The sequence below is a fragment of the Lepisma saccharinum genome, chromosome 14, assembly GCF_977018435.1.
Source record: "Lepisma saccharinum chromosome 14, izLepSacc3.1, whole genome shotgun sequence".
Taxonomy (NCBI): Eukaryota; Metazoa; Arthropoda; class Insecta; order Zygentoma; family Lepismatidae; genus Lepisma; species Lepisma saccharinum.
This window is the reverse complement of record NC_139242.1, coordinates 57,545,216-57,557,394: the sequence shown is the minus strand read 5'-3', so window position 1 is coordinate 57,557,394 and position 12,179 is coordinate 57,545,216. Positions and strand designations below refer to the sequence as shown.

The following is a 12,179-nucleotide window of genomic DNA, read 5'->3' as shown; positions in this document are numbered from 1 at the left end:
CTATTAGATTATCGTGGAGTTCTTGCATTTTTCTTAATTTGTAATAAGTGGTCTATCATCTAACCTAAGTTCACAGGGACCTTTCATCATTCGAAATAAACTGGACAAAACATTAAATCAGAGAATATGTGATATTTTCCTCGATTTATTTTGTAAATAAAATATGATAATTGTATAAAAAATTGCCTATAGTGTAATTTTGACATTTGGAAAATGAAGCATTTTCATGAGACTTATTTTGCAATGTTAAGGCAATGTTCTCGAAACGATTATCGTTATTCTTTTGTTCTCATGAAGCAGAAATCATAACCAAGGTGCCGAAAGAAAAGGTAAAAATGTTTGATATTAGGGATTATATCTTATTGGATGAGAGTATAATAAATCCAGAAGTATTGTTGTAACATGCATAGTTGTTGAGGAGTTTCTGGAACAGTATAAAATTTCTATTTATTCTGTAATTGTGTTAACTCTCACACTCTTCTATTGTTTGTGTAACGTAACTGACCAGACCTGTGCATTTTCTATAACAGGGGTTTCCAACTGGCGGCCCGCGAAGCCAGTTTGCAAAATGCATTAATTTTATGTATTTTTATTAAAATACGTTATATTTATGGATTTCCATATACAACTGGCGTTTCTAACAGATATCGCAGGTCATCTGAACGAACTGAATTTGAATCTTCAGGGAAGAAACCAGCTGGTGTCAGATTTAATGGGAAACATAAATGGGTTTCGTAATAAACTGAAGATTTTCAACGTTACTTTGGAGAGGAATAACTTGGTCCATTTTCCAAGCTGTCGGCGGCTAGCAGGAGATGAAGAAACACTGGATTTTTCTGAATTCAGTGTAAATATTGAAGAAATAATGGATGAGTGTGACTCCAGATTTAAAGATTTTGAAGAACTTAAAAGCAGCATCCAGGTATTTAGCAATCCTCTTGGCGTTAACATCGAAGAACCAACTTTAATTGTGTGATTTGCAAGGCGATGTGTTCCTTCAAACTAGGCAAGTAAAGGGGCCAGAGTTTTTCAAATACCTTTCAAAGGAACACTTTCCAAACCTACGTAGTTTTGGGCAAAGAATGACATCAATGTTCGGCAGCACATATACGTGTGAAAATGCTTTTTCTTCAATGAAGTTCATCAAGAACCGCTACAGAAGCCGACTGGCAGATTCTTCACTGCTTCATCTTCTGAGGCCGTGTCCGAAAGGTGCAAGACCGTACTTGAAGCGAGCATCCTCCGAGTGTGGTCTTGGAGTGCAGTCTTCAAGTCGTGGACTGGAAGTGTTGTCTTTCGAATTGCACTTCGACTGCAGCGCCAAATACGATCAGGAGATAAAACTGAGTACTCGTTGTTTTCCTCGCCATTTAAAAACTTGTTTTTCACAATAGAAATCACATGGCATCTTCAATACATTTCCACACATTAGAAGAACTATAACCAACACTTGCTGGCCATTAATGTATATCTATCTGTGCTGCTGGCTTTCTACCTCCGTGATTTTAAACAAATGAACAACGAGTGTGGAAACCACGTGACCTAGTCACCAACCATCTGTACTGCATGCTGTGTACTTGTGTCCTTCTGTTCTTGGCACTTTCGAACTGTACTAGGTGACATCACTTCCGCCAAGACCATACTTCAAGTCTGCACTTTGTACCTTTTGGACAAAGCCCGAGACTTTCAAATACAGAAATTCAAGTGGACATTCCAACTTTAATAGAAGAAGCAGATCGGCCTCAATTTTCACATTGAACACTTACTATGAAGGATTCTTATTTGTATGGTGTGTTTTTCATTTCTTTCAATTCATCCGTAAGTATTGGGTTTTTGTGAAATATATTGTAATTATACAATTTTGATTTGTGATTCCATAGTTTTGGCCGCGGTGGCTGTCGGTAACGCGTCTGACTACCATGCTAAAGGTCCCGGGTTCGATCCCCGGCCGGTTCAAATCCGGAAACTTTTCTAACGATGGAAGCGGCCCCGGCACGCACCCAGCGTCAAATAACATGGGTAACTGGGGAAACCCTGGGGGGTAAACGTGGTCAGGGGCATGATGCTGATCACATCACCCCCACTCACGACCGGATCAAGAAAGTGTGGGGCGTTACCCCCACACCCCCTATACGCCTTCATGGCGTGGTGCTATGCACAGGGGAGCACTTTACCTTTTTTTTTATTCCATAGTTTTTATTGCCTCAGTTTAGAAATTTAGGTCATGCGAAAGTACTACATTTTCAGTTCAGTACTTACAATTTTTGTAATTTTTAATCCCCCCCAAGAAAAAAAATGTGGCCCGCAAATCAACTGCTGCATATAATTTTGGCCCTCACATCTTTTGAAGTTGGAAACCACTGTTCTATCAAATAGATTTGGTAAATGTCTGTTATATCGGAGACATTAAAATCTGATATTTTGTGTTACGGATGGTTTGTACTTACCAATTGTGTATTGCGGAACATAGTTGAAGGTGCCATTATGCTTTTTACATGAAAATAACTTCGATTTTTCACATTAGGAGTAATTCTTTTGGTTCCTTTCTTCCGTAGCGGAACATACAATATGGTGCGCACAGCTGTGGATCATCGTGCGTCGTTCTTGTGTTTTGTCGATTTTGAGTGGGTATGCAGTGTTTCCACCTTCTTAACTGAAAAATACCTAATTTCGTGTTCATTATGTCATCTCAAACCATTGACGGATAGCCCCAAAAACCATTGACGGATAGCCCCAAAAACCATTCACGATAGCCCCATGAACCATTGACGGATAGCCCCATAAACCATTCACGATAACCCCACGAACCATTGACGGATAGCCCCAAAGACCATTCAAGTTAGTCCTACGAACCATTTCCGGCAAGGTTAGGTTAAGTAAGCATAGTTAAAAAAAATTTATCTTAAAAAAAGGCACGTTTGGAAACACTGGCGAGACCATGTGACTTTCAATGCTCGCGCCATCTGCAGGTACATAAAGGAAACAACGGCATAATGTTGTCGCTTTGCACAAAATGCAAGTGTATTATATCAAAAATGCTTATTTCTTGTTGTGCAGCTTTCTAGGGTGAGAAAGTACCTCCACGAACTTTCAAAATGCTACAGAAACCCATTTCCGTAAGTAGATTCTTCTGTAAAAATGAAGAAATGTGTCTCCGATATAAGAGACATTTACCATAGAATTTTTTTTTACTTCGTTGAAGTTAACTCATTTTTACATATGTTCTGAACAAAATCTGACCAAGAATTGAGCAACAGAAATACAAATTACGACAAAAGAAAAAATGATTTAAAAAAACGACTCTGTAAGATGTGGCATTTCCTGTCTTTTTCAAAGAAAAAAAATACATTGGTGGTAAAAATTTACTATTCCACATACACCTGTAACTTCTTTGTTTAGTCACTTTTAACATTAGTACTTACCTATTTGTTTCGTGGAACATTCTTTAAGGTGTATTCACTTTTTTTTGATGAAAGTAATGTCAATTTTCCACATTACAAGTACTTCTTTATTTGCGTTGTCTCGCTTGCGTATGACACACTATAGCGCGTACACCTTCATAGATAATCGTGCGTCATGCTTGTGGTTTGTCGATTTCCATTCGGCATCCAGTGTTTCCAACCTTCATAACCCAAAAAAACATTCGTGAAGAAAGCTGATGTAATTTAATTTTATTTTTCACATTTTTTTTACTTCGCATTGTTTTGTGAACAAAATTTTAACTATGCTTGCCTAACCTAACCTTGCCGGAAATGGTTCATGGGGCTATCCGTCAATGGTTTGTGGGTCTCCCGGTATGAATTTCACCACGCATCCACGACACGTCGAGTTTGTATTTTTTATTGGAAACACTGCATCCCAATGAACATCAACAAAAAACAAGGACGACGCATGATGATCTCCGAAGGTATACATGCTAAAGACTATTTTCCGTCGGAGAATTAATTTTCAACAAAAAACATGAATTTCATCTATGATACATTCCCACATGACAGAAAACACCTTCCAGGTGTTAGACAATGCTACAGGAACTTATTACCGTAAGTAGTTTCGGGTCGGGTACCCTATTCTACACCCTCGAATTTTGAATTTTTTTTTTTGTCATTATGAACATTATTTGATCCTATTTGTGAATAAAAAAAATTTGGAGCGCGGAAAGAAGTATTTACGACTGTACAGCCGTTTAAAGTTGAAATTTTTAATTTCATAAAAAAACGTAAGTTTCGTAGCACGTAGATCTAAAAAATTACTTTCTGCGATATTTAGAAACATCGTTTATTATGAAGAACTAATTTTTGTAACGAGAATATTTGAAATGTGCGAAAAATTGAGGGTGTAGAAAAGGGTACCCGAGCCGTAGTTTCTTGTGTAAAAATGAAGAAATCTGTTTGTGGAATAGTAAATTAGTACTGAAAAAACAATTTAAAAGAATGAGGACAAGATTTGAAGAGAACTCATATAAAATGCAGCATTTTAAATATACATATAATCCTGTTCATTATATATTTTTGTTTTATTTTTATTGTTAATGTTCATAACATACATAATTTAAAATAAAAATGGGCCGTCAACCCATTGTACTCCCTTGAGAATTACGTCGATTTTTTTTAATAGACAGATTTCAACGTTTTACGTAATATAAAAGTGGTTCCAGCATTAGGAAACCACAAATAACGATACTTGATCGCAAAGTATGACCCGCTTAAGCACAAGAAACTCCTATTCCGGACTACTATTATCGCTCATTTTTCCCGTAAAAAATTCCCAAACAGCAGCTAAACTAACATTCCTGGTGTATCGTGACATTACTACTACCCCAAATTTTAACTATGTTTGCCTAACCTAACCGTGCATGGTTTGTGGGGCTACCCATGAATGGTTTGTGGGGCTATCCATGAATGGTTTGTGGGGCTACCCGTGCATGATGTCAGCGCCAGATATTAACGGGGAATGTCGACCCACTGTACCCCCTCGAGAATTATGTCGATTTTTTTTTATGCTCACTGCCGTATTTTTAACTTCATCCACACATTCCTGCAATATCGTCCATTTCATGTGACACATTTCTTTTTTCCGGTCACTAAACCATCCTCCTGCAACTCACAGATATACACCTCCGGCTCCTGGCCGAAGAATACACGATGCTGAAAATGATGATACACCACTACACAATATGCATTTTCAATTAATAGCACTAACCACTCTAAAAACGCACGCCCACCTTGCAAACAAAATCCCAGTACCATGTAACATGAACTGAAACATCGTCTGCAGTAAATCTCGCACGACCTGACATAACACCAGGATTGCCAACTTGCATTCTCAGATATTTCCAACACAGCTCAAAGTTATAAAACACAACTAACGTAACAACATGTTCCTTCATATTACATGCAGATGGCAACAATGAAAATGACGTCATAAATAGTCCCATCAAAAAACTCATTATTCCACTATAATACATCTCCTAAAGCTGAAAACAACACGAATCGTTTGTATAGAACATAATCTTCATAAATGACACAAAAATCATCACCGTATCGCGGGGAGACGGATCGCTGACGATACCAATTAAAATTACGAGAGAATATGAATTTATAAACTAACATTTTGGAGATCAAATGCTTTTGTTTTTTTGAGGCGCACACATTTTTTTCTATTAGGAAGTAACATTAATAAACATTTTCTTTTCATGCAAACTGGTAGTGAAAATTTTGTATTAATGTAGAATATATATTTATATTAGAAGAATCTGCAAAGAACAGAAAACTGTTTTTAACAAATGCAGGAACAATTTTAATCACTTGTTTTGACACTACAATTCTACCCAATTAATCAAATATTATTTTGAATATCAATAATCGTAATGTTAAATTAAATCATATTAATCGCAGTAAACACTGAAACTTGAAGAACAAAGTGTATGAGAAAACATTCTACAACTGAATCATACTTATGTAAAAAGAGCTGCGATTTTACCATGATGCAGTCCAAACAAGCAGTTTTCACTGAACATCATAGGCATTACTGTATGCTCTAATAAAGAAGGTATTTAATCCTATCTTAGAGTAAATATTTTAAAAGAACCAGTGTATTTATTTTCTTCAGAAAAAAGAAAAAGGAAATCCCACATTTTATATTTTTTTATAACTTGTATTTCTGTTACTTAATTCTTGCTCAGATTTTGTTCAGAACACATGTAAAAATGAGTTAAATTCAACAAATAAATTAAAAGGAAAGAAACAATTTCTCTATATTATAAACTTTAGTATAAAGAATTAAATTGCTTGAACCTTCTACTGATATCAGTGAGGAAGCTCTAGAATTTTCCACATCAACCCATCTCTCTCCAGGTATGCCACTTGTTTTTTCTTTACCTGTGCCTCTAAGTTGAGGTGTTGGGTACCCAACAAAGTTTTCTGTAATCTCGAACCCCTGTCTAGCAAGTTATGAAGACAAAATCTTTCTCAAATTACAATAGAATGTGCAGTTTATACATAAGTTAGCTTTGACAAATTATCTAATACTTCTTTCCGAGTTAACAAATATTTGTACATTGATAAGTATAAAATTTAAACATTCCGCCATTCAGTTTCATACATAAACATCTTTCTAATTTTTAATTGGTTTTCATTCAATTACTTCATAATATTTAGTACATCGGAACAATCAACTCTAGTCTTTTCATCATAACATATCTTTTAGTTTTCAACTTTTAAACTTTTCACCGTATACATTTTTTTCTTTCCTTTTTTCAAATGGATTTAACAAATTTATCAAATAAAGCAAGGGCGTAACAAATTGTAAACCATACCTAAAAGTAAGTAAGTGACTGATCAGAACTGGCCTGCAGTTTTTCAATGAAGTCGCAACCAATGGCATGTGTAACCTCAAAATCGAACCTGAGACCCCTTGATTGGAACATAACAGCTTTGTTCAAGTTTGGAGTAGGTCAACCAGAACACACTTTATCTTGAGTTTCCCTTCACTGGAAAGATGTTTGTTTATGTTAATTATATCCATTTCTAGCAGTCATTACCTGCACAGACAGCAACACTTACACTGCATCAAAAATGATGTAAGCTAATCATTAGGGATCGGAAGCTGATGACCTAAAATATGTCAAAAGATGACCTATAGAATGATCTTAAAATTATTGAAAAATAACCTAAAAATCGTAAAGAAAATTACCCAGAAATATTTTTTCTCTCTCAAAATGAAAGTTTGATTTTTTTCATAAATGACAAGACAGTAGTTGAATAATTCAATAAAGCCCGTTGTTTGGTGGTTTAAACTACTGAAGCAATTAAGTGCTAATGTAGTTTTCTTTATTTTTTTACTTCAAGGTTACATAAAATATACCTCAAGATTTTTCTCTATAAATCATTCATCTCTTTTCATAGCAGACCTTCCACAATTCTGTGTCGGCCAGCATCTGAAAATATAGTTGCTTTTCTTGTACATGAGCATAATTTTTTTTTTAAATATTGTGACTCATTTTACTTGAAAACTACAGATCAAAGCAAGGTAACCTCAATGTACGCTTTACACAACATATTTTAATAAATTGCCAAACATTTCAATTAAGAATAATATTTTCCTTTTTCATTGACCGTATTTTTGATTGATGGCAAACTTGCTAAAAGGACCACATTTCAATTAAGAATAATATTTTCCTTTTTCATTGACCGTATTTTCGATTGATGGCAAACTTGCTAAAAGGACCACGTCAGGAAATTTAAATATGTAAGTTTTGCTATACTAAACGCAACTCCAACTGGCAGCTGGGAAACAGCGATCAGTTGAATTTTCTTCGACTGAGGTCGGGCATTTTTGAGTCGCAAGGTACCGAACGTTGTTCGCGGGTCAAGACAAATGAGCGTTGGGTATATCACATGTTGTCAAATATACTGTAAAGCGAGAACGAGTTGTCTCGGTCAGCACCAGTAATCAGCAGGTTCAACTGCACGCGTGGTTCTGCACGATGAAGTTTCCGGAAGGACCACCCACAGGTCGGAATGCAAGGCGGACACACAGTCATATAAAGACAACTGGCAAAAACAGAAATACGCTTGGCAATGTTGCTTCGGGAGAACGATGTGATCCCTTCAGCTTTTACTTCGCAATGGGTTTGTTGACACCCGTCGGACCACACGCCCCATAAAATGATTGGGGGACAGGATGTGCCAGAAATAGCCATCAAGGTCAACCACCAGTTGGAGTTGCGTTCAGTATAGTAAATGCATTTCAAATTCACGAAGCAGCGAGGGAGAAGAAAATAAACCTCAAAAATGAAGAAAAATGCAACAAAAAGTACTGAAAAATTACCTAAAAGCCATAAAGGCTGAAAAATACAAAATAAAAAACAGTGTTTTCTGGTTCTAACTGGAGGGAAACAGACTGATACCAGGCTTAACATTGTTTTTAAGGGTCAGAAAAAAGATGATGTTACATCTACTTCCAAGCCCTACTAATCATAGTTCAGCCCTCGATTCACTGAATGCATCATCTAGTACTTTTCAACAAGTATCCAAGCACTTCAAAAACTAACAAATTTGACACAATGAGAGGATTATTCACATATTCCTTTCTTCTTGTCTAAGGTTCCACCCTTTACTTTTGTTTACCTGCAGTGATTTGATATGTAACGTTTCAATTTCAAACTTGAAGCCCACAGGGCAATACTAAGGGAGAATTCAGCAAGGACTGTGCATTCTGCTGCAACACGTGAACTGCACATGTCTGCTTTTTGTATATTAAGTTTCAACAGTATCTGTTCGTTCGTATTTTGCTCTGTACCCACCTTGAGCTTCTGCCTGCCACCCCATGCTTTCACTATGGCAGTAGTAGTTCTGTGGGGATATACATGAGAAACTGCAACATCGTGGCTGACTCGCGGTTTCTATTTCTCAGCAAAACAATTCAATGTGTTAAGGCCACAAATACATTACTTATTATGCAGCAATTTTAACCAAAAATTACAAAAAAGGTAAAGACATTGTTTATTGTTCATTCTTGAATTGAATACCGTACATTACTGGAGGTTGGTTTACAGCAGAACACCAGGTAACATGGGAGAATACACTACTGATATACAACCTTCCACATTCTTAGTGGAAGTGCATTATAGTCAACAGGAATAAAGTAGAAAAAAGTAGTATGTTTCATTGTAATATTGGTTATCATTTGTAAAAATTCCACCTTGACCCATCTCTAATGTATGAATTAACCAAGTATCGTAATTGCAGATTATGCTGCGACGACGTTGTGCATTGCTCTCTCTAACATCACTGCTTATCATTGTTCTGACTGCAAATGTATATTTTGTGTACGTGATAATTGAAGACAAGCCTCCACCAGTGGAAACAACTGTAATTCACCGAACAGGGGTAAGTAAAAGTGAATGTCTAACCAACACACATCTTCCAGTTCTCTCTGAATTAATAATTACAGATGTTTAATAGTTGTGTTGATCAATATTGTTATATTGGAGCAATTGAGTCAAATCAAGCCGGGGGAAAGAATATTCTTAATAGGTCCTTGTTGCTTCTCCTTTTATATTCTGATGGTTCCATTAAATATATATATAAATATTTTTGTAACTTCTCATTCAGCAGTGAATATTTAGACACTGTAGTAAGAATCAGTAACTGCTTGCCATTGTCATCATTTTTTCTCTTCTTTCTCTTCGGTGTTGCCAGTCTAATGTTTTCTTATCAACTGTCTAATATGATTTATATATTACAGAATAGTTGTTGATCGTAACTATCGCTTCTTTGAATGTTTATGCACTTTTTTTTGTTGTTGAAATATGACAATAATATTTGGCTATCTCAAGATCTTCAGAATTGTTCTATACTGTATATCATTTTCATTGATTTCTTCCAAATTTCAAGATTGCATGTTCTTAAATTGTACATAATTCTCTGAATGTTAGTGACAATGGTTTTACATTAGCACACAATGTTAATTGGATTGTCTAGAACTTTTAACCATTCTTATTCTAACACTACATTTCAAAAGAACACTTCTTCTCTCATCTTCAGTTGAACAAATTTTTTTTTTTCCAGTGGTGGGAATCAAACAAGAGAAATTTGTTCACCTGAAGATGAGAGAAGTGTTCTCTCAAAATGTGGTGTTGGAATAAGAATGGTTAAAAGTACTAGACAATGGATAATGTCCAGTTAACATTGCATGCTAAAATTCTACATGAACAACAAAACAACACCTATCATTTATAGGCATTCAGTCTGAATTTAATTGAAATTTCTACAAAGTGAGAGAACCCACATTGAGGCTGGGCTATAATGGAGGTGAAGAAGGTAGAATGGGAGTATTTATGAAATATTGTATATTCAAGTGCAATATAAAATGTGAGAATAATTGCTGTGCCACTGGCAACACTGCAATGAGAAAGGGAAGAAGATAAGTAGTTAATGGGGGAAGAGGCTTCACTTTGAGTCATCAATTCTGGAATGACAGATCCTAGTAAAAAATTTCATGTTGTGTATTTCTTTTTAATGGTGTATACTTGCATTTTTGTCAAAATACATAACTGAAATGTGCTGCAAGTATCAATGCTTAACTTTTACACATATTAACCATACATCCTGGTAATGACAGGCATAATATAAAACAGCCTAATATAAGATTAAAATAGTGTTAGATTTTAGAATGTGAAATTATAGGACTTGTTTATGTAATATATATAACCAATTGTTTTGAAGTATCGTATGTATTAATTTATAAAATTCAGCAACTCGGAAATAATTTCAGATACAAGCTAAAGTGGACAGTTTGTTTTATTTGCTCATGAAGATATATTATTGTGAAGTACAGTGTTCTAAGTGGTACTATTTTCTATTTACATATTCAGTTTTTTTCCAGTTATGTGTATCTTTTCTCATTTGGGGAATTATGAATGATAGAGTGATGTATTTAAAACCTCGCATATTAGCTATTGAGCTCATGGGCATGAGAAAAAAAGCAATGTATGAAGGTTCCAGAGAAAATTGCATTAATGTGGCACCACCACTTTCATTTTCAGTCAAGACACAGCAAGCAAACATATGATTCACCATCAAAGAGGAAAACCAGTTCATCTCAGCCATCCCCAAAGCCAATCATACATAAAAATGCAACCATTTTGGCTTCAAAGAAGGTCCAGCAAAAGCTACAGGACCTGTCTGCAGGCTACCACCGCATAAAGATTGCTTACAAGGGTATTGTGGAGAGCATCATCAATGACTTGAAACCTTCTGTTGCTATGAGTCCAAAGCTCTGGGCTGTTGCAGAAAAGGTAAAGATATATTTTATCTTTCTTGTGCATGTGGGTGTATAAAAGAAGGATTTTTGGGGAAAGAGATTTAATGCATGTATGAGTACAGGTGCCTGATAGAATGGCTGTCCTTAAAAGAAAGGATTTTCTGTTGCCAATGAAATTCAACGATTGTAAATGCTGATCGCTGTGGCAGAGTGGTTAGCACACACTCACACACCAATGGTCTGGGGTTTGAATCCAGGCATGAGCATGGGTGTTGTTTGTGAATATCCTTTCATCAATGTCATCATATCACTCATCTTCATCTTCGCGATTAGCCAAAAGTGGCAGAAAAATGATGTAAAGCAAATCAATCAAATTGGAATTTAGGGATGTATAGCATATTATAAACACACACTCCTCATTATTTAATGTATGGCATTGTATTGTACACACTTGCATAAAAGAAAAAGTACACTGACCGAAACTACCTGTTTTCAACAAGGTAATTCTCACTTACACATTTTACTAGCATATTACCCCCAATGTTGTGACTCTTCCTTGGCCAACTAGGTCTCCAGACTTGTTACCAATTAAACATGTGTAAAAAATGTTGGGTTGCCGACCATAGGTAGTTAGAGCACTTTTTGGTAATAATAAGATGAGATATAAGTTAGACTGTTTAGTAGGGTTAGACAACAGAGATGAATGAGGAAAGTTGGTGGCCAAGGAATGCATCAGCTACCTCTGCTTCCAGGCTGTGGCACTATCTAATATACCTAACCAAAAAGGGGCCTGGCTTGGGGCAACCTATGCTTATATAGTAGCCAGTTTCACATAGTCACCACTTCTATGTAATGTAAAATTCTCCTGTGCAAGTCCATTGTCGCCTTGTAATCAAGAGGTCCTGGGTTCGATA

The 12,179-nt window shown here is 35.9% G+C and overlaps 1 protein-coding gene across 2 annotated transcripts in view; it reads left to right on the top strand.

Annotated features, from left to right (window-relative positions):
• Positions 1–257: 257 nt before the first annotated feature.
• Positions 258–12,179, top strand: part of LOC145998917 (glycosaminoglycan xylosylkinase) — a 36,409-nt gene continuing 24,487 nt past the window's right edge. The window contains exons 1-3 of one of the 2 annotated variants that reach the window (XM_083135682.1): positions 258–329; positions 9,249–9,389; positions 11,048–11,299. In XM_083135682.1, the coding sequence (XP_082991808.1) occupies positions 9,252–9,389; positions 11,048–11,299 (390 nt within the window). In that variant the 5' untranslated portion in view covers positions 258–329; positions 9,249–9,251. Of the gene's footprint in view, positions 330–7,421; positions 7,528–9,248; positions 9,390–11,047; positions 11,300–12,179 lie in introns of those variants that run through there. The other variant, XM_083135683.1, reaches the window with a different exon arrangement.